This window comes from Gossypium raimondii, chromosome 10, assembly GCF_025698545.1.
Source record: "Gossypium raimondii isolate GPD5lz chromosome 10, ASM2569854v1, whole genome shotgun sequence".
Lineage (NCBI taxonomy): Eukaryota > Viridiplantae > Streptophyta > Magnoliopsida > Malvales > Malvaceae > Gossypium > Gossypium raimondii.
This window is the reverse complement of record NC_068574.1, coordinates 59172667-59195660: the sequence shown is the minus strand read 5'-3', so window position 1 is coordinate 59195660 and position 22994 is coordinate 59172667. Positions and strand designations below refer to the sequence as shown.

At 33.8% G+C, this 22994-nt stretch overlaps 2 protein-coding genes across 3 annotated transcripts; both read left to right on the top strand.

Moving 5' to 3' along the window:
* Positions 1–2377: 2377 nt before the first annotated feature.
* On the top strand, positions 2378–4627 carry LOC105777450 (aspartic proteinase PCS1). The gene has a single exon (XM_012600730.2). It carries the CDS (start codon positions 2436–2438, stop codon positions 3774–3776), a length of 1341 nt encoding a protein of 446 aa, XP_012456184.1. The 5' UTR covers positions 2378–2435; the 3' UTR covers positions 3777–4627.
* A 1351-nt stretch (positions 4628–5978) lies between these two features.
* On the top strand, positions 5979–8918 carry LOC105777451 (E3 ubiquitin-protein ligase SDIR1). Of its 2 annotated transcripts, none has more exons than XM_012600733.2 (9): positions 5979–6176; positions 6555–6772; positions 7035–7089; positions 7177–7229; positions 7335–7563; positions 7739–7853; positions 8274–8319; positions 8429–8551; positions 8632–8918. In XM_012600733.2, the coding sequence occupies exons 2-9, from the start codon at positions 6695–6697 to the stop codon at positions 8749–8751; spliced, it is 819 nt and encodes a 272-aa protein (XP_012456187.1). In that variant the 5' UTR covers positions 5979–6176; positions 6555–6694; the 3' UTR covers positions 8752–8918. The 2 variants fall into 2 exon arrangements, with proteins under 2 accessions (XP_012456187.1, XP_012456185.1); XM_012600731.2 differs by having other exon boundaries at positions 5981–6176; positions 8426–8551.
* The last annotated feature ends 14076 nt before the right edge of the window (positions 8919–22994 follow it).

Genomic DNA, 22994 nt, shown 5'->3' with positions numbered 1-22994 from the left:
ATTCAATATTATTGTTGAGGAGGGCGACTCTTTTGATAAAAATTTTCAAATTGTTATTTTTTTGGCAGTCTGTTGAACTCTCAATAATAGATAGGTATTATTTCCATGTTGGGATTACGTTCACGGAAAGGGAGCGTCTCGGTTAGTAGAGATATGACCTGTAAAAACTTAATAGAGAGGTGTTCGTATAATGAGTAATAATAATGATGCAAGTTAACTATATACAAACAGACTCGAACCATCAACTTAAGATTTATAACCCGCAAATTTATAAATATGATATTACTTGAACTGCATATCTACCAACGATATTTCACAATTTTCAATTTTTATATTAAATTATTAATTGCTATAAATTAGAAATAAATCCTTGAAACCTTAAAAAAAAAAAAAGTTGGCTTCCGAAGAAATGGACTTTTCCAAAGGCAGATGTGTCTCTTGGCCGAAAGTATTTTTCAACCTTTCATAATTAAGTGTCATTGTCAAGAATTAATTACTAGCTTATCTATTTAATTAAAATTAAGTCAAAAAAGTCAAAATTAAATTATAAAAAAATTAAATTAAAGCTCTTTCGTTTTTCCAGGTTTCATGCCTCTAAATTAAAAATTACCCAACTTTATTTGCCCCCCCCCCCCAAACCAACCATGTCGGTCCATTCGTAATAAATAAAAATATTATGTTGGTCAAACCACCAAATTTCCATATTGTATAGTTTTGAATCAAATTTAATTTTATTTAATCAAGTTTATACTCAACTAAATTTTGAATTAATTGGGTAAAAAAATAACAAAATAATTATAATTTATGCAGCCAGACAAAAGGCTCACAATTCCATATACATCATATGTCAAAATCATACACAAAGCACTAAAAGTGTGCTGTATTCCATACTTTTTTATTAAAAATAATTCCCACTTTTCCAGTACAAACCAGACATCTACTGCAAACCAGTTTTGAAGAAAAAAGAAATTTTTTCTGTATCAATTTAATCAAATAGCATCGTGTGACCCAATAAATGTTTGAGACTTACGTTTCAGTAAAAAAAATATAGGTGTTAATTGGGATAAAATTGAGTATTAAATTAAAAATTAAAATTAAACTCAGATGCTTAATTAAAAGAATATTCAAATACCAAATAGTTATTTTATAAAATTGAATAAAAACAAAAGAAATTAAATTTTTTTACCAAATAAAATTAAACCTTTTGTTTTACTCAACCTAGTTGACATAGATATTTTTTCTAAATAAGTGGTTAAAATTTTGCCCATAAAAGAAATAAATACCATTATTTTTATTACAAATATGATATTTTAAAATAAATAAAATTGATCAAAGTTTAATAGTAAAAGGAATTTGTCCATTTTCATTTCTTGAGTGAGTTTTTATTTCAAATATTTTGATGTAAAGTGATAACTACCATCATAATCATCTTTTGAACCTAGTTGACAACTCATCCCTCCAAATATTTGTCATTATTGTAAAATTTAAAAAAAAATTTTACTTGAATTTTTAAAATACCTTTACCGACAATAAAATTTTAAAATTTAACGATCGAATTTTAACTCGATTGATATGAGTATTATCGTAAATACAGGAAAATATGAGATTGAATTGATATGGAATCGATGAGTCTTAGTTCGATTAATATAAACATTATTTTAAATACCGAAAAACATGAGTTCGAATTGATATATGACAACTAATTGAATTGAATTGAAATTAGAATAAGAATATAATATATATTCTAAAATAAAATAAACATAAAGCTACTTTTTTATGATTTGGGTGTGTTTCTAGAATTTGAAAAATTCTTGTATTCACATTATTTTTATTTATTTTGTCATTTTGTATATTTATATAAATTTTAATAAAATTTTAAAAATATTCTTTATTATTCTTAATATTTTATTCTATTTTTTATTGTATTATTCTTTAAAGAGGTTATAAGTAAAATCACAATTACAGTTAATATAATCCTAATTTTACTTGGCAAAAAATTAGAATTAATAAATTCAAACATAAGGTAAAGTTTCAATTGTATTTGAAATTGTACTGATGGTTGAATCAATTATACCACCGATTTTCAGTTCGACCAATTTATCTAGTCAAAATTAAATAAATTATTAAAATTCATAAATAATTTAAAATTAATTGTCGGTTTAACCACAAGTTCAATCGATTTAAAATGGATTGAATTTACAACTCAATTAACTTTTTACCTTATTTTGAAGTAATGTATTAGTTAATTCTCAATCCAACCGATCTAGCGAAGAAAAAACAGCATGTCATTTTTTTATTTTTTAAATAAAAGTTAAATTAATGGTTTTGGTAATCTTCCGACATAACCCTAGTAGTATTTAAGGATCCAAAAACCATTCAAACACTTTCACGTAACAAAACTCAAAAAGGAACAGAAAAAGTGGAAAAAAAAATCAATGTCTTTTCTTCATTTCCTTCTTCACTTCACGATTTTCCTTCTTCTTTTCCATGAAATCTTTTCTTTTCCTTCCAACCAAACACTCTTTTTACCACTCAGAAAAACCCACGGCGGTCACCGTCCACTACCCACTTCCGCCGCCAGTGCTGCCACCAACAGGCTTGCTTTCCACCATAACGTTACTCTAACGGTTTCACTAACCGTCGGGTCGCCGCCGCAGGATGTTACGATGGTACTGGATACAGGGAGTGAGCTTTCGTGGCTTCACTGTAAGAAAACGCCGAATTTAAATTCCGTTTTCACCCCTCAAGTTTCCAAGTCTTACAAACCCGTCCCTTGTGGTTCCCCGGTTTGCAAAACCCGTACACGTGACTTACCCGTTCCCGCTTCATGCGACCCGAATAATAAACTATGCCACGTGGCCGTCTCTTATGCTGACGCTTCATCAATAGAAGGAAATCTCGCGCACGAGAATTTCGTAATCGGATCTTCGACCCAACCCGGGTTTTTATTCGGGTGTATGGATTCGGGTTACAGCTCAAATTCGGAGGAAGATTCCAAAACAACCGGGTTAATGGGCATGAACCGCGGGTCGTTATCTTTCGTTAGTCAAATGGGATTCCCCAAATTCTCGTATTGCATATCGGGTTTCGACTCCTCCGGGGTTTTACTCCTCGGTGACGCGAGTTTTTCTTGGCTTGGGGAGTTGAATTATACTCCTTTAATTCAAATATCCGACCCGTTACCATACTACGACCGAGTTGCATATACGGTTCAATTAGAAGGTATTAAAGTTGGGAATAAAATATTAGACCTACCAAGATCCGCTTTTGTACCCGATCATACCGGTGCGGGCCAAACAATGGTCGACTCGGGTACCCAATTTACTTTCTTAATGGGTCCGGTTTACACCGCTTTACGAAACGAGTTTTTACAACAAACGAGAAGGGTTTTACAAGTTTACAACGATCCGAACTTCGTATTCCAAGGGGCGATGGATTTATGTTATCGGGTCATGGGTTTGTCTCGGCCAAGTTTCTCGAATTTACCGCGAGTTAGTCTAATGTTTCAAGGAGCTGAGATGAGTGTATCGGGCGAGAGGCTATTATACCGGGTACCCGATATGAACAAAGGGAGTGATTCAGTGTATTGCTTCACATTTGGCAACTCTGATCTCCTAGGAATCGAAGCGTTCGTGATTGGCCATCATCATCAACAAAACGTGTGGATGGAATTCGATTTGGTGAAATCAAGGGTTGGATTTGCTGAGATCAGATGTGATCTTGCAGGTCAAAAGCTTGGTATTGGACCCTTAGGGCCCCACAAAAAAAGAATGTAAAAACGTTGTGAAAGGATTTTGGATGGATCCCACATCGTCCAATCTACGGCCCACCTGTTTTGATGGAAGGTGGACCATTGATCGGACAATGTATGGTCATGATTGGAAAAGCATGGGATTCTTTTCTTTTCTTTTCCTTTTTTTTTTATGTAAATAAAAATATTTTAAAATTTTGATTTTCTAAATCTATGTCGAGGCTTTTAAGGGTAATATTAAATAAATATATATTGAAAAATATATTTGTAATTTTTCGTGTTAGTCGCAAAAATATATTTACATCAGATATTGTTGTGTAGTATTAATTATATGGTTTAATTTTTTTTTACCTATATGTTTCTATTTTGAGAGTATTTCAAAATAATAAATAATTTTATATGTCAATTTGGACTCGTGTTATCTTAAGTTTTATTTTTTTCATTGTTTACTAAGTTTTCAGTTTTAAAAGTTTTTGCTTGCTCTTGTAGCACGTTTTTTAATCTTGCTTATGCATGTAATATTAGTTTTACAAGTGATTTTAGGGATGATTTTGTTGCCGTCCTTTCTAGTTTGGCGAATGCTCCATTCTTCTGTCGATTTTTGCTTGTCACTTTGGACCATCCGAGGTTGATTTCCTTATCGTATTTAAGTGCTGGCAATTACTCCAAATATGTCGTGCTTGAGTTGTGATAAAGCCAATTGTCAACGTGTCATAATGTTCTATTGATGCTGAGGCTAAAGCTTTTGTTGTGTTGATGGAGTTTGTCATTCATCATCTACAACGAGTGTTTGCTAATTTTTTTCTTAATTGTATGATTTCATTCATCGAATGAATTAATGATTTTACCTTAAAAAAGATTTCGAATTAATTTAAATTTGTATTGAGTTATATTATAGAGATTTATCTTGCCAATGGATCAACTCTCTGTCGAGCAACCATTGGTGGTTAGGTGTTGCTACTAACTCTATGAACCCATTGAGACTCTCTTCAAAGTAGGGAAACGAAACTCGAAATTACCTTTACTGTTTAAGGATCTGACCAACTATTTAATGGATGATACTTTAAAGACTTCTTCTAAAAGAGGGCCGACCCTTCAACGAATCTCATTACATTAATATAGATATTGATATGAATGGATTTTGAATTTTTAAGATTATATAATTAATGTAAAAAAATTAAATAAATAGTGAGATTCAAAATCAGTTGACTGCCTTTAATGATTTTCTTTTAATAGGAGAAGGCTAGGATTGGGTACTTTCCAGGTTTTACGAAGTGTGGTGGACCCTTGTTATCAAAATCTTTGATACCATTTCGAGAAAGCACGTGTGCATCTACTAACCAGGCTTTTAATCAGTAAGTCAATATCATATGTCGACACGTGCGAAACTATAGGACCCACCTCAGTTAAATTTTTTTTTTGTAATTATAATTAAAAATTAAAAAAGAAAAAGAAATTCAGTCAGAAAGACAAATATATTCCACTACCTCGGCTGTTACCTCTGCTTCTGACAGTGCCTTGTTTGTCTAAATCTAAAAATAAAAAGGGTAAATTTCATCTATAGGATTTAATAGTTTTATTATTTTTTCACTTCAGTCCTTATTCTAAGAATTTTGTTAACTTATGTGTCAGAATATTGGATAGAGGTGTTTATGATCCGTGTCAAGAGTCCGAGACCAAACTGTTCAAATGACCCATTTTCTTGTTTAAAAATAGTTAATTTTTAAAAAAATTTAATTAAAAATATATAAAAATGTTAATATAAATAGGATTCCAAGCTTATTCAAAGTTAAAAATTATAAATTCGGGTCTAGCCCAGCGGCTTAAACACCTCTAGTATAAGGGACCAAAGCTGCTATTTTTTTCATTTAATCAAGGGAGCAAATGTTTTGGTTGTCTTTTTTTACTACACCCCTGAACTAAATGTAACACGATTTAATTTAATAGACTTAATCGATCAATGTTAGACCGATTTGATTATGTCGGTCAAGAAAAAAGTCAATCAATTAGCCGATTTAAATTATAACAAAATTATTTTTAGAAAAAAACACTATGTGAAAATAATAGTGTTAAAATAAAAAGAGAACTCAAATAGAACAATCAACAAAGGTCGAGAATTAATGTGAAAAATTAGATAAAAAGTTAGAAGCTATATTTGTAATTATCCAAAAAAAGGCAAAACGGTGTCGTTTAGGAAGATAGTTAACATCGTTTTCGACTCTTCGTTCAGACCAGAGAAATCCAAAAAAAAAAAAAATTTGTTTGCAAGGTGACGAGGAAAGGCGTTAGGCAAGAAAAAGCCTAACTCGTTCGAGTGAACTCGCTCCTTTGCAGGCTCAGTCCTTTGATCTTTGCAGGTAATATCGTCGACATTACAATTTTCAAAGAGGAACCGTATCCGGCGTCGTTTCATCCTCCGATCTCCGTAAGTCAGCTTCGTCCTCTTTCGTTTCGTCATTTCTCATCAAAATTTTCGATTATTTGAAAGCTTTTAGTTTATTAAATACGGATCTGTTAGTTCAAGACACTTATTTATGTAATTAATTAGTGATTAGGATCTTTTAGATAATTTCCGTTGGAATTTTTTTGAATTAACATTTGTTGTTCGATTAACAAATGTAAAATCTATTAAATTTGATTCCGAACCATTTCCATTTTTTTTAAACTGTTTTTAAGAAGATATCAGGTGGATTTTTGAAGGATTTATTTGAATTTTGATTAAAATATACAGGAAATTATAGGAAATGAGAATTGAAAATGATTGGATTGATTTTTCTGATTAAATGTTATTTAATTTGTGCAGATTCTTTCTTGAGGATTCAATATAGTAAAGTTAATTCCTCTATTCTGCTGAGATTTGAAAATTCGGGAACCCTTTTTGTGTTTTTGTTTTCAATTATTGATTGTATTTAGTTGAGCTGGTGAATTTTGTTTTCTACAACAATGAGTTTCGTTTTCCGAGGGTCACGATCGGATTTAGAGAGTGGATTTCCTGTGCTTATTCCGGAGAGGCGTACCGTGGTATGTTACTATTACTTCGAACACTTGAGTTTCCATTGTTATAGTCATGATACATCATTGCCTTTAGGCTTATATGGTTCGAATTGGTGGTGAAAACCGGTTAGTTCAAGTTGCTGTTACTCGTTATTGCAATTTGAGCTTAAACATGCTTTTGATGATTAGCAACTTAGGCTTTTTGAATTGCAGTTACAGTTTGTTCATTCTTGATTGTAATGGATTTTTTTCGATAAATATGTTTTAATTTAAGTCGATTGGTTCTTAGCGTGTCCATGCAGGACGTCCTGTTAATTCCAACTCTTTTGTGTTTCTCGTTACAGGTATTGGTATTGCTTTGTGTTCATGTTAGTTTCTCTCTTTTATTTTTCTTGGTTAGTTGCTTCTGATATTTTTCTTTGTTAAAACAGTACTTTTGCTATTCATGATATTGAATTCGCAGCAGTTGTCACCTAATTTTCTGGTAATTTCCTTCGCTAAGTAGCTAAGTTTCTAATGGTGTTTGCATGTTTGGTTCACAATGTTGAACTAATTTAATGCACTTTTTTATGTTACTCTATTCATGTAGCTTTGGTTGGTGCTTGGGGTGTTTTTTATGGCAACAACGTTAAGAATGTATGCGACCTGTCAACAACTTCAAGCTCAAGCACAAGCCCATGCCGCAGCAGCAAGTGCACTTTTGGGTCATACTGAACTACGGTTACATATGCCACCATCAATTGCATTTGCAACCAGAGGGCGTCTACAAGGCCTAAGATTGCAACTTGCTCTTCTTGACCAAGAATTCGACGATCTTGGTATGGTGTTTAAACTTTGGTTTTATAATGAATTTCTCGAGTTTCGTAGTTTGATTCATGAGTGGCTTGGAATTGTAAATTTGAAAAACCTTAGCTAGGACAGCTTTTGTTTGTTTGTCCTCCTCCCTCTCAGTTTAGTGCATCCTAATTCTGACGAGTAGTTATTTGTCACTAGATTATGAAACTTTGAGAGCACTTGATTCCGGCAATGGCCCCAGCTCCTCTTCAATGAGCGATGAAGAGATAAATGCCCTTCCAGTTCACAAGTATAAGGTCTCTGCTCCTCAAAGGTTAGTATCTACTTTCTTTGTTTATTGTTGGTTTTCATCATTCAAGAGCATAAAAAGGAATTGTAAGTAACGATGCATTCATCAGCTGTCTCGTTAACAAGTGAATGTTAAACAAAGGCTTGGTTGTCCTTTTATGTCTGTGCTGCACGTGCAGCATTATCTTGGGTCTCTTCTGGCTGTGTAACATTCCCAAGCTTTTTCTGTGAATCATCTGATGCCAATTGTTAATGCTGTAGTTTGTCAATGGGGCTATAAGTTTTGAGTGTGAAGTTATTGTTGTGATGCTTAGATACATCCAAAGACAATTTTTAGAAAGCTATTTATGGTTTATTGTTTTAAGGTGTTTAATCATTCGGTTGATAGAACATTGTTTTGGTGTATAAGCTAATAGCCTTATGAAAAAATCGGTTTTGCTTGCAGCAATGACCCTTCAATGCAACAAGCGTCATCTTCTAACTCACCTCAGGTAATGTTACTGCCTCCGCTCTTCCTTATTCACCTTGGGTTATGCTTTCTTTGTTTGAATGGGTGGTGTAAACGGATATAATTCAGTAATTTATTGTCTTCGGTAGAAGAGGCAGGATTCTACCAATCTAGTCAGCATCAAGAAGGGCTCCGATGATGAATTGACCTGCAGTGTTTGCTTGGAGCAAGTTAATGCCGGCGATCTTATCCGCAGTTTACCCTGTTTGCATCAGGTAAATATTGAATGTCCTATGAAATGTTATGCTGTATGATGTTATATAACCTTATGCAAGTTAACGATGTACAACTGCAGTTCCATGCTAATTGCATCGACCCGTGGCTACGACAACAAGGTACGTGCCCTGTTTGTAAATTCCGAGCAGGATCTGTATGGCAGGAACCCGGTGGAATAGACGCTTCTTACATGGTTTAATTACCTGTTCATCGATGTATCTCACGTACGTGCATATATAAATTATATTAATTTATTGGTTGAAGGGCTGTAATTACTTGATGACCAATGATCATCGTCAACTAACAAGTAGTGCAATGATCTATTTTTGATGTTACAAAGCGAAGTGGACTGTTGTTATGCTTTTATCTTTGCATTTTGTGGATTTGACAATCTACTATCACCTCCATAGTTGTTTGATACATTCAACTCCATACCATCTCGTACTATCTCAATTTAATTTTTTTAAAAATTAGAAGGCCAAATAAGTTATTGTTCTTTTTGCAAACTACTATCACCTTCATAGTTGATCGATACATTCATCTCCATACTGTCTCGTACTACCTCAATTTAATTTTTACTAATTATTTATAATATTTTCAATATGTTGTAAAATAATGCCAATTTTTAAGGCTAATTTACCAAAAAAAGCCCATTTTTTTTAAAAATTACGGAAATGGGCCGGTTTTTTAATTATTTACCGGAATGGACCATTTTCCGCGAAATCGCGTCCACGTCAACAAGCAATGTCGTGGTGCGTGACGGATGATCGCGTCCACGTCGTACGACCTGGCGACGTGGAAGGAAATCGCGTCCTCGCCGGCGTGGACGCTGATGTGGACGCTACAGCGTGAACAGTGCCTAACGGTCAATTTTTTGACCGTTGCCCCCCAACAGTCAAATTTTTTTTTACTATATAAACCCCCACCCTTTTATTTTCACAAACAAATTCAATATCAATTTCCTTCAAAAATTCTCTCAAATTCCTTCCAAAATTCTCTCAAACTCCCAAATTCCTTCCAAAATCCTCTCAATTTCCTTCAAAAAATCTCCAAATCCATATTAAATTTCTTTTTCCATTAAATTTCATTATTTTAAGCAAATTTTAAAATTTTTATTTTTTAAAAATAATTTTAAAATTTTAATATTTTCAACAATGGCGGGATCATTGATTCGTCTTGATAAGAATCACATATCGGTGGAGCAAATGACCATGGTAAGTATTAAATTTAAATTTTAAATTTTATTTAAGATATTTTTATTTATGTATTTTAGATATTTATTAAATTATTTTTGTTATAAAAGGCTAAAGATCGGTATTGGAATGCAATATTGAATATGCATGCTCCTCCATCACCGTTAGTAGAGAACTACTGCATGAAGCGAGATTTTGCACGTGGCACAGTAGGTAGGGAATGCAAGTTGGAGCCGAAACCGATCGGTGAGTTGATCGAGAGGTGGAGACCGAGACGCACATTTCATCTTCCATGTGGAGAGTGCACTATCACTCTAGAAGATGTCCATCTGCATTTGGGATTGCTTGGATCGGGCACCCAAGTGATCGGTCTCCCCAATCTAGCAATTGGGAGGCGGTGTGCTCTGAGCTTTTGGGCGCCGTTAGGATAAAATGGATGGAGGTAAGGTGGAGATGGGTGTTACGTGCCACCTTCCCGATCTGAATGAAAATTCAACCGAAATTGAAAGAATACGATATGCTCGATCATACATTCTTCAAACAATTGGAGGCTATCTCATGGCCGACACGCCACGAGAGCAGTACATCTAAGGTGGTCTGCTAAAACTCGTTGATTTTAGAGCAGCCGGTGAATTTAGTTGGGGGTCAGCCGTCTTGGCAACATTATATCGGGTAATGTGCAAGGCGACCAAACCGAGGAGAGCAAAAATCGGAGGATGCCTGTCACTACTACAATCATGAGCACGGTTTTGCTTTCCATTTTACGTCCTCGAGTGAACCATCCATATACATTCCCACTCGTAACGAGGTAAATTTTATATTACATTTTGAAATTGTTATGTAGATTTTGTAAGAATAAAAGTATGCTAAAAATTTATTTAATTAGGTGGAACCATCCGTGAGTTATCGTGGATTACCGTCGAACTTGAAGATATACGGCTTCTATTGGACCAACGGTTGAAGGTATAAGTATTATTGCAAATAGATATTTCCATACATTCGCTAGTGGATTGATATTTAGTATTTACTATTTAGTATTATGTATATAAGTAATATTTCTATCATGTTTATGTAGTTTCAATGGACACCATACGAGGATCCGTGTCCGGCAAGAATCTGGAAGAGTTTTTACAAAATCCGAACGCTTGGCACGTGAAAGTGGTGTTGATCAACTATGCAACCGTGGAGCCCCACCAGACAGACAGAGTCCTACGACAGTTTGGATGTAGACAACCGATTCCTGCGGACCCTGAGGTGTTTGACGAGCACCACAAAATCAACCTTCGGCTATTAGGTACGGATTGGCCTAGATACTGGTCAGAGTACACGGAAATGTGGGAAAATCGGCATGAATATCTACCTACTCGGGAACAAATCATCGTTCTCGAGTTAGCATGCGTTCCAGAATACATGCCATGGTTTAAGATCCATGGGAAGCCGTATCTACTTACGCCAGAGGAGAGGCAACGACAAATACGTGTCGGAAAGGAAAGGCGCGGGCCTCTAAATCCAAGGGGACAAGAGTACCAGGGCAGCCTATCAACGAGTCCCAGACATTCACCCGGCTCATCATCAGCGGCCATGCAATCACCGTCCCCAACGAGAGCACCGACGCAGTCACCTGACGCAGCAATTCAATAGATGATACCCACACAATCGCCTTTCCCTATGATGCCAGGTATGTTTCCTAGCCCTTATATGTACCCTAACCCGTACATGTATCCTTTTCCGAATCCTATGGCAGGTTGGAGCCAAATGCCGGATCACTCCATTTCTGTGTCGAAGCGGACCACCGATAGCTAGGCCATCCGCGCAGGAGGGGTCGCAAGGGGGGCCGTCGGGGAGCTCTCATTTTTACCAATCGCCAGCAACGCATGGCTTTCAAACTCTGTCGCCGTTCATGATGCAAACACCTTCACATACACTATTCTTTGAAGGTGGATCATCGTCCCAAGTCCGACAAGCAGATGCCGATCCGGAAGAACAACAATCACCACCCGAGGAAGAACAACCGCCGCCGGAAGCTAGAAGAAGGAGGAATCCAGCGCGTAACCGTCGACGGCCGCCATGTGGAACCGAATCCCCCGGTCATAGACATTGATTACCGTGTTAAAATTTATCATTTGATGTAATGAAATAGAAGTTTATGACGATGTAATACACATAGAAATTTTGCCCTCGCCTTCACCTTGTTAATTTCTTGAACTACCTTCGCACCCCACCTCGCATCGCTCGCATAAGTTCTTGCTCGCTTTGGAAATAGCGTCGCCAAACGGAAATATGTCTCTCGCACAACCGCTGTTATCGGTAGATGGCACGTTCTTTTAAGAACAGAATTTATACATTCTGCCAGGTTCGACGTCATATGGTCATATCGTAGGCCTCCGTCGTATGCTTGTGCCCACTATTCGAAACGTATGTTGCAAAGGTAGTTCGCCCCTTCTCCGTTTTGGGATCGCAAGATTGCCAACATCTCGTGAAAACGATCTTTATTCATTTCATACCCTACCAATATAAGAACATAGTGAATATTTTATACCGCTTCTACCAATAAAACTAATTGAATTTGACAAACGAAATAATACAGTTATACAGTAAATACCCATATTGGTCACTTGTCGTCGTTCCGTTTTAGATGGATATTGCCTGTAGTAGTTCAAAGCAACGTGTCTCATGCAATATCTATGGTGTGTACGCTGTCACAAGTATCCCTCTCGATCAAATGCAGCTAGTATACCGGTGCCCCGATCTGAAATAACATGGATATCAGGTTGGGGGCACACATGCCTCCTTAACCTAGAGAGAAAGAAATCTCATTCATCAGACGACTCTCCCGGTGTTATTGCATATGCAATTGGAAGAATTCTCCCATCGCCGTCTGTACATCGCAACCAATAGCCGATGAGTGTACCTACCGAACATGAAGGTACCGTCAATTTGTACCAACGGCTTGCAGTACGGAAATGCGTCTCGACATTGCTTAAAGGTCCAAAATAGGCGTTTGAACACTTGGCATCCACGTAGCAATCGGCCGTTGTAGTACGCATGTTCCGTTTCAAGGTCTGTGATTGCAACTGGGATGTATCTCTCTAGCACCTGACACCATTGCCATATTTCATTATATGAGCCGTCTCACCCACTATGCATCTTCTCCAATGCCTTTTGCTTAGCTATCCAAGCCTTGCGGTAAGAGGGCGTGTACCCTATTTGGCTACGGATATTGACAATTATCACCGGCATTGAAGTCCGAGGATCTACTTTTATCGTGGGCAGTATCAAGCTAGCCAACATAGCTGAATCCATTTTCGAATGATCTTCTGAAACACCTACAGAGGGAGGGAGTACATTAATAATGCAACATTGGAAAATAAAAAAATTTTTCAGACACATTCAATACTGTACCTGCAGTACATGTATGTGGACCTTTGTACTTTTTGATCTCCCACAACCCTGTCCTCTTCCTTAACGAGGCGACGATCTTCCATGAACATGTGTCGTCTTGCACCGCACACTTCGCCTCAAACTTATCAGATTTTGATTTAACGACGTGGTAATTAACGCCATTTTTTATGCTATGCTGTTTCAAAGCACCAATAAAACTATCCTTATTGGTAAACTGATTAGCAACTTCAAGTTCACCGAGATCTACCCCCGAACTTGTACGATCGCGCACCCGGTGTGGTAGATCTGGAAACTCTAACGCATCATCATTTGACAGATCGACATTATACATGTGGGCTGGAGGTGAGTATGCTCTGAATCGTGGATTTTCTTCATCATCTGCACTCCTATCAGCATCTTCACCTTCTGGTAGAATAGGCTCCGGTTCAGAAAATAATCCCACCTCTGCACCATCCGGCCCGGGCTCTCGAGGTGGATCCACATCGGAGTCACCTTCTAACCCACAATTATCTGCAGCGACGACGCCCCTCACCGCTTGATGTCGTAGGCGATGACGTCATCCTTCTTCGGGCATTTAATAACGCCCCAATTGGATGTAGATTGCCATCCAAGAGAACTTGATGCGCTTCCCACCGTATTTTCGGCGTCAAACGTCGAGCCACCGACGTACATGTCCCATCCACCGACAGAGTGTCTTGGGGATGTGCATTCGACACCGCTATCGAACATGGGTCGTTCCATATTTTGTAACACGCTAATCGAGTGTCGGCCGGGGTCGTATACATCTCGAACACCGGACGAAGTACATCGATTGGCGGCGTAAATTGTACATATAACTCAATATAAGTTGCTCCGCTAGCAAGATGAGTCTCGCACCATTGCCTCCAAGCTACGAGCACCTTTTATGTCGAACGAGTCATATGTCACCGGATCAACGAAGAACAAAATCGATCGTCATTGACAGAACTTCCATTGGCGTCGTTTCAAGATTTTACGCCTAATTCTTTTCCGAGTTCATCAAATCTATGTTTTGGCTAAATGACAATCTGCCGTATTCTCCGACAAAAAACAACACCATTCTCGGTGTGGCAAACCTCACCATCGTAGTAAATAACAAGACTAATACGTTCACTCATTTTGAAACTCTAAGTTTCTTAGCCTCTAAAATGTTTCACGTGAGTTATGCATTCTAAGAACATTTTCGCCTAATTTATAGCCTCATTAAACTTGTTATCAGAATAAAATCGCGTCCACGGTAGCGATTTGACACTATTTGCTCGAAAACGCAAAAAATTTATTTCCTACATGACCAATTGTAACGAAATCGCGTCCACGAGGCGCGATTTCACAATTTCTTCTCATATAGCATCCTGGTATCAGCGATTTTATACTATTTGCTAAGAAAACGTCAAAAAAATTTATTTCTTACATGACCACTGTAGTGAAATCGCGTCCACGAGGCCACGATTTCACAATTTCTTCTCAAATAGCATCCTGGTAGAAGCGATTTCCCACTATTTGACCAGATACGTCAACTCGAAAAAAAATTTTCCGGGACCCCTAACCCCTAAAAAGCCTGCACCCTAAACCCCAAAAGCCAGAAAACTCAAACGGAGTATCAGCGTCAAAATCGCGTCCACGTCAGCGCGATGTCAGGGTACGTGACAGGACATCGCGTCCTTGAGGAAGCGATTTCCTTCCACGCCGCCAGGTCGCTACCGACGTGGACGCTGATGTCCGCCACGCACTCGACATCGAAATGACGTGGACGCGATTTCGCGAAAAATGGTCCATTTCGGTAAATAATTAAAAAACCGGCCCATTTCCGTAATTTTTTAAAAAATAGGCTTTTTTTGGTAAATTAGCCAATTTTTAACACCTCGAAAGGAGCTTGGTTGATTTCCAATGGGTATCTATAAAAATGGGCTTTGGTCCCAAATATATATAAGTCATAGACAATACCTTTTCTAATGTAATATGGCTCAACCCAATAATATATTTCTCAAAGTTGAGAAAATTGAGCCAAATATTCTAGTCAAAAATATAATTTAACATCAAAGGTATATGCATGAATTCAATATTATATTTCAACCCCCACACCCCCCCAAAAAAAAACTCATTTTACAAAGTTTACATCAATGATGATATGAAGAATTATCAAATAGACAAATTGAGGATGTGTTAGGATGGGTGGTGAGTTTATTTGCGATTAGTGTAAAAACAACGATGGTGATTAGATACTATAGTTATGCTATAGCATGAGACAAAAAGTAAGCAACGCACTGCACTGCACCCAATCACCCATCCAAACCCATCCTGAGAACCTTAACTAGTGGTCAATGGTTCAATCTTTACCTTGGGTATGGAGCATATTTAAAATTCGTGACCAATATCAATCATTTAATAGACCTACTGAATGCAAAACATTAGTTATTGAATTCGCTCCAATAGATAAATTGAAAAACCATAAAAAGACATATTTGCATGCCAATAACATTATTTTAAGAGAGAAAAACATCACATTGCATCCCTCATATTAACTAGGGCCATGTTCATGTGATTATAATTAAGGTGAAGTCCAAATGCAATGCACAAAAAGGCAAAGAGAAATGGGGGAATTTGGTGAGTAGTGGTCCAAATATATATACCCACATACAAATCTAAGGCAAAAGCAAAGGTACCCATAATTCAATGTTTAGTGATAGTCTAATAAATGATTATATTTTTGAGACATTGTCCCTTAGAGATGTCAAAACAAAAGGGACCCCCACCACCCCTTCTACCCTTCAATTATTGTCCCTCCCAATGGCCAAAAACTTTCCTTTTGTTAACTAAAATCTCATGTGGGTAAAAAGCCCACACTACCACCATCCCTAATAGTTTTCCTTGGCTAAGTGCCAACAACTCTACCAAAAACATCAAAACTTGGGAAAATGATGGTGACCCTTCTTTTAGATTAATCTTCCAAGTCCCAAAATTTTATTTAGTTGTTTATTTTAGTGTTATATCTTTTATTTAAATTTTTAAATAAATGAAATTTTTGATATTTTTAGTATGCAATAGTGAAAAGTTTTTATATTTTATAAGCGGGTTGGACGGACACATAGTAAATTCTCAACTTTTATCCTATTTTTTCGTGTTTCCATTTATATTTATATATACATTGAGGTGAACAGAGGCATCAACCCTTCTCTTGTTTTTTTTCATCTAATTCATTAAGCTTTTAACAACTATTTTAGCTCAAAAATATTAAAATTTAAATTATGTTTTAAGTTTTATACTTTTTGTACTTTTAGGATTTTTTCTTTTTATTTTTCAAAGTTTAAAATTTAGTTAAATCTACTAGTGTGACACTTTAAAATAAAATAAAAACTCACTTGATAATCATGTAACAAAAAAATGATGTTGTAATTAACCTATATTTAATAGAAGAATTTTAATAATATTAATAATTGGACTTACATTTTAAATTTTAATAGTAGAGAAACTAAAATTCCTTAAAATAAAAGTTAAATTATTAAATTCTAAATATCTGAAAAATATAAAGACTCGGAGCATACTTTAATCTTAGAAAAATTATTTTACTTCTCAAAAGTCCATTCAAAATTTGGTCGGTGGTTTCAACTAATGGTTAATTAGGTTTTAAGTTGTTAAAATAGGTTAATTCGGTTAATTATCGATTATGATTTTCATAATTCAACCTAACAGTTTAATTGATTTTAGTATATATTGTATTTAATTTTCAAAATATATATTTATAATATAAATAAAATTTAATATATAAAATTGTAATGAAAACTAAATTTGAATTTCTAATACTTCAAAAGAAAATGATAAAATTATAAGAAAACCCAGAAAATTTTGGTTTAATCAATTCAATTAATTGAACCCATCCACGTTAAATCGGTTTGAATAGATCAATTAAGTCGATTAAAGTATGAGGTGAGCTGGTTAAATCGAATTTTACGAACTACTCCCCTTTTATGTATTGTTTTTTGGGTACATTTTATATTTTTTTTAATTGGTTAAAATATGTCATTAGTCATTGTACTCTTCATAAAATTTGGAATTTAATCCTTATAATTTTATTTTTAGGAATTTAGTTATTCTATTTTTCAGATTTCAAAATTCAAGTCCAATTGTTAACATTGTTAAAATTATTATTTTTAAATTCAGGTTCATTACAAGGTAAGTTTTAGTTACATAGTTACTAAATGAGTATTTATTTATTTATTTTAAAATATCACATTAACAAATTTAAACTTGTATTTTGAAATCAAATTTAAATAGACTGAATTTCTGAAAATAAAATATATGAATTAAATTATAAATTTACTAAAAGCAGATAAACTTATGGCATATTTTAATTTTTAATTTCTTGAGTTTTTTTAAACTTTAATCTTATTTTAGGTTCTTATTATATCTGCTATTTTTGATACAATGTCTATAACTTCTCATAGCCCTATAACCTCTTACCAACCTTTAAATAAGAAAATAATATATTTTAATATATTTAAATACATATTCTCTTACACTGATGTCAATCGAGCTAAAACGGTAATTTCTTGAATTAAACGTAAAATTATAACTTTACTAGAACTCTTGAGAAGGAGGGGGGGGTCCCATTTTGCCTTTGCCACCCATGTGACCAATGGTACCATTTGGTAGGTGAACACCCAATGTGGAAGTGCCATGTGGAATGTTACTAATTTCAGGTTTTTATCATATTGGTGAAAAAGCTTTTGGGGAGGGTGTCATTGATGTGACCGTTGACCAAACAAGGACCTAAAGGTTCGGCCTTTTTGGTAGAGCTTGTCCTATACAATGGTATTCTCAGGTTTAGGGCTTAGCCCAAAAAAGTGTTCATCATTTCGGCTTTTAGGGGCATTGTTCTTTTTAACACTTTGTTTGGTTTTAATGATTCAGTACTTTAGGGTTAGTGTTTTAAACCCCCAAATCTAATGATAATTAAATGTTAGATATAAGTAGAAATGGGTTGCCATTAATTGTTGTTTTGAGTTTTTGGAGGATATAGCTTGTCAGCTTTCCCTAAACCATGGACCACTTTAATGCTAATTTGGGTTTAAATGGATCGAAATCAGAATAAATTTGTATGTTGGGTTGGAGAATTTTGGAATTTGGATTATTAATGTTTACATTTATCAATTGATCGAGTGACCTAATTCACCTAGTAAAACTGAAAACATGAGCTAACGTTGGATGATTTTTTAACATTAGATTAGCTCGGTTTGACCTGAATTCAAGTCCTAAGAACAACATTTCTCTTCCTGATTTATGATTTATCAAAAAATTTATTTTCAAAAATGTAGAATTGAACTTGGAAAGGTTGCTCTAATTACATTGCAAACAAGAGATTTGGAATTGACACCAAGTAAGGGACAAAACATTGACTTATTGAGACTAAATTATTGATATTTTATATAGGGTATGGTCACAAGCTAAGATTCCATGATCAACTACCAAAAGAACAGAAAGTTTTTGGGTCATTGTTTGAAATTAAATTGGGGTCAAAATACTACTTGATCAACCCAACATGATAAAACTCAAAACAAATAAATATTAATTACTTGACAACAAAAATCAAATTTGGTTTATTGTTGTCATTCAAAGTGTAATGACAAAGTTGAGACACCCAAATTTCAATCAAAATATATTTAATTATTTTGGATAAGATTTGTGGGGTGACCAATGTTTTTCCCACTTTCTTTCTTTGGCATATTAGGTTTCTTAAGGCAATTCCCTACCCTAAAGTTTACGAATTGCTATTGTATTTTTTTTCCCCATTTCTTCTCATTTATGGTCCCCAATTTTTAAATTTTTTTATGCTTATGTTAATTTCAATTCAACACTCTTTTAATTATTCAATTAATCCAAATTAATTTGATTTTAACTTAACTTTACACCCCTTCCCTTAATATTAATGTTAAATTAGATTTGTAAATTGGAAAAGTGAGGTTAGTTTTGAGTCGGGTCAATTCAAGTTTTTAGTTTACAAATTATTTTTGATCGACCTAATTTCAAGTTTGAGATTATTTTAGATTTAAATCATTCGAGTTTGAAGTCATTACGGGCATATCACTTTAGGTTCTAGCTGCTTTAGATTCAAGGCATTTCAAGCTCTATTCATTTTAGGTTTAAGTTATATCGGGTTTGGATTCATGTTAGTTCTGAGTTCAAGTTAACTCAAGTTTAAATTGAACGAGCTTGGATTGTTGACTTTTTATAATAAAATCAAGTCAGAGCAGCTTTTGAAATTCAAATCAGAATCGACCAAGTCTATTTCAAATCTTGATGTTGATCTAGAGTGGTGTTTACTTTGATTGCCTAGGAAGTGCATGCATGGCATGAAGAAAATGTGGAAGAAGCAAAAAGAAAATAGAGAAGCAAGCTTCTTATTTGACCTTAACCCGATGAGGAGGACCCAAGTGAAAGTGAGAGGAGATCAAAAGATCTATGAACGTGAAACAAGAAAGACAAAGAAATAAAGACAGCCTATTGTACCTATTTGTCTTAGCCCACAATTGTGTATTGATTACAAGTCATAAGTTCTTACCTAATAACCTCAAGTAGCTTAGCACTTTAGATGGTTCATGTGAAGTATTTCCTCTATTCTTGAACTTCATTCACTTTAAAATAAATTCAAGAAAATATTTTAAAAAATCATAAGATTGTAGATGCATAATTTTTTTATATTAAATTAAAGACAATGTGTTTGCTTACAAAGTTATGATATAATGACAAACTTTATATTATATTATAAAAAATTGGCATTTCTTTTGGGCACAAACAAACAGATAAAATGTCATGGTTGTATAACAACATTGAAAAGACCCATCATCCATCCATGAATTTTATATATACTTTGAATCGATTTGATTTATTATTATTTTCTTATCCATTGAATTCATCCTTTTATGAACTTAATTGATCAATTATCAATTTTAAGCACCATTAATTCAACTATTTTGATTCGATTTTGTCAATCATTTTGCAAAAATACAATGTATATTGGATATGGTATTTACTAAATTCCTTTTTTTTTGCATTATTTTTAAAAAGTAATGGATTAATTAACACTGAAATCCAGGAAAAAAAGTATTGCGAATGGACTAAAATGAGATTAGAAATATCATTAATGAATTAATTTAAGAAAATATAATAAAAATGTGTTAAATCATAAAAAATTAGAAAGTTTAACTTTAGAGATAAAATAAAGTTTTGTATGAATTTTACATAAAATTTTAATTAAATTATACGCATTTAAAATAAATAAATTCTTAGAGATGAAATCACTCAAATAAATTGGATTATAAAATCAAGTTGATCAACACATTGCAAATTAAAAGAAAAATGTTCTAACATAAAGATTTTATTCATGAACTTGAACCCCTACTCCGATAAACAAGTTTATGATGCTTTAACTTTAATAATGTATTTTCAAGAGAAAATGCAGGCTTAAACTTTGGAGATAATATTATTGAGAAAGACAACTATAAACTTTGAACATAAACAATAGAACGGATGTGAAAAATACCCAAAAAAAAAAGACTTGTAAGCTTTTAGTAAAACCCTTATTTCTGATCAACTTGAAAATTTGAACTAAAATACATGAATTTTTTTTTCATTTTTTTTAGTTATAAAGGAAGTCGAATTTCAAAAGCTCAACCAAGAAACAAATGATTAAATTGCCTGGCACTGATCACGTAGCATAATATCTTGCATCACCAGAGACGGATGAGAGAAAGAATGAAATCCCATTGTACAACTTCTTACCACTTTGTTAGAGCATTAACTACCATGTTCGTCGTTCGTGACACATGTTGGATCTTTACTTGCCAGTCACTCACCATCCATTATCATCTTTGTATTGGCAAACTTGGACAATTCCAATAATATATCACCTATTGGTATTATTGATTATGCTTTCTTTATAAGCAATGAGTCAATAATCTATGTTATAGAAAACAAGTTTTTGACTAATTCGATGATTCTATTTCTAATCATTATTGCTGGATTTCACCATAAAAACATAATATATGCATCAATTTGGGTATACAACAGCTAAATATAAAAAAAAACAATGCTACATTACTTATGAAATTAATTGTTTATAAAATTTGAATAAAAGGAAAATGATGGAATGAAATAAAGACGCCACATCATCCTGTATCTCTTATTAATTATTTAATGTTATTTTGGCATCTTTTTTTATGTCATTGACACATTGTTTTGATACTTTTTTAACTTGAATCATGAACTCTCAATCCTAAACCTTAGACCGAAGGCCCCAGAATTTGAATCCTATACTCTAGACTTTGGACTCAATACCCTAAATCTTGAACCATAAACTATGGACCCTAGACCCTTGACCTTGGACTCTAGATCCTAGATCTTGGACCATGGACCTTTCAGGGTTTAAGGTCCATGGTTCAAAATTTAGGGTTCGAGGCTTAGAGCCTGGGTCTAAAGTTCAAGGTGTAAGGCCCAAGGTTCAAGTTAAAAAATTACTAAAATGATATGTCAATGACATGAAAAAAAAGATGTTGAAATGACATTAAATAATTGATAAGAGATAAAATATGATATGTCGTCTCTGTTTTATACAATAATTTCTCTTGAATAAAAATAAATATATGATAACATATATAATTATATCAAGTCAAACCTTAAAGTTCAAATCAGTAACATTATGTATGCTTTTGGGATTTTTATCCCCAAAAAGAATTACTATAGTTTTTTACCTATGAAAGTTAATGACCAACATGCCCTTATTTAGGGTAAGAGGTCAAAGTGGTCCATAACTAGTCAAAAGGCTCAAATTTGCAGGTTAATATGGTCATTTGGATATTTTTCACATAACATAGAAAATAGTGCCTCAGTTACTTCCCAAACCCATCAGCTTTTGTTGCAGGCAGTGGAAGAATACAACTACGGAATAGTTAATTTAAATTGTCTTTTTTATATTAAAAAATTGCATCACTTTATAAAATTTAGTGAAAAATAATATAATTAAATATATATTTATGTCACGTATTTAATTGTCCATATTTAAAATTCATGATTATTTTTTTAATAATACCATCTCTAACACCTAAATTTATATTCTCTCCTCGAGAGGACTATACATTACCGTATAGGTTAAAATATGTCATAAGTCTTAATACTTTTCATAAATTTAGAACTTAATCCTACTTTTATGTTTTAGAATTTAGTATCTTTTACTTTTCAGATTTCACGTGAAAAATCTTTTATTTCAAGATGTCATATTAAGAAATTTAACCGTTTTAACAATTAGATCCAATTATGAAATCAATAATAAAAGGACTAAATTTTAAAAATAAAAATTTTATAAAAAGTATAAAAATTTATAATATATTTTAAACAAAACTATTAATTAAATACTCATAAAATTTAAACTCAAAATCATATTATAAAAGACATCAAAACTCATTAATCCTCAACTAAAATAAGAAGTTATATTGCAAATTTATACCAAGGGATCCAAGGAGCCTTAAAATCTCTCTTTCCCATGTCCCAAATGTGACTTAACATTTTAAAATAATAAATAATTTTAAAAATAAACTGTTTAAAAATTAATAAAAATGGAAAATAATTAAATAATAATCTGTGTCAGAAACATGCAGCAGTTCTCTCTTTACTTTCTTAGATCTCAAGAACTCAAAGAAACCCAGAAAATAAAAATCAGCAATTAATATGAACTGAAAATTTAAAAAAAAACACTAAACTGGATTTTATTTTCTCTATTTATATTAATATTAATCATTTGATGAAATTAACAAGAAACACTAAACTAAAAAAAAAGAAA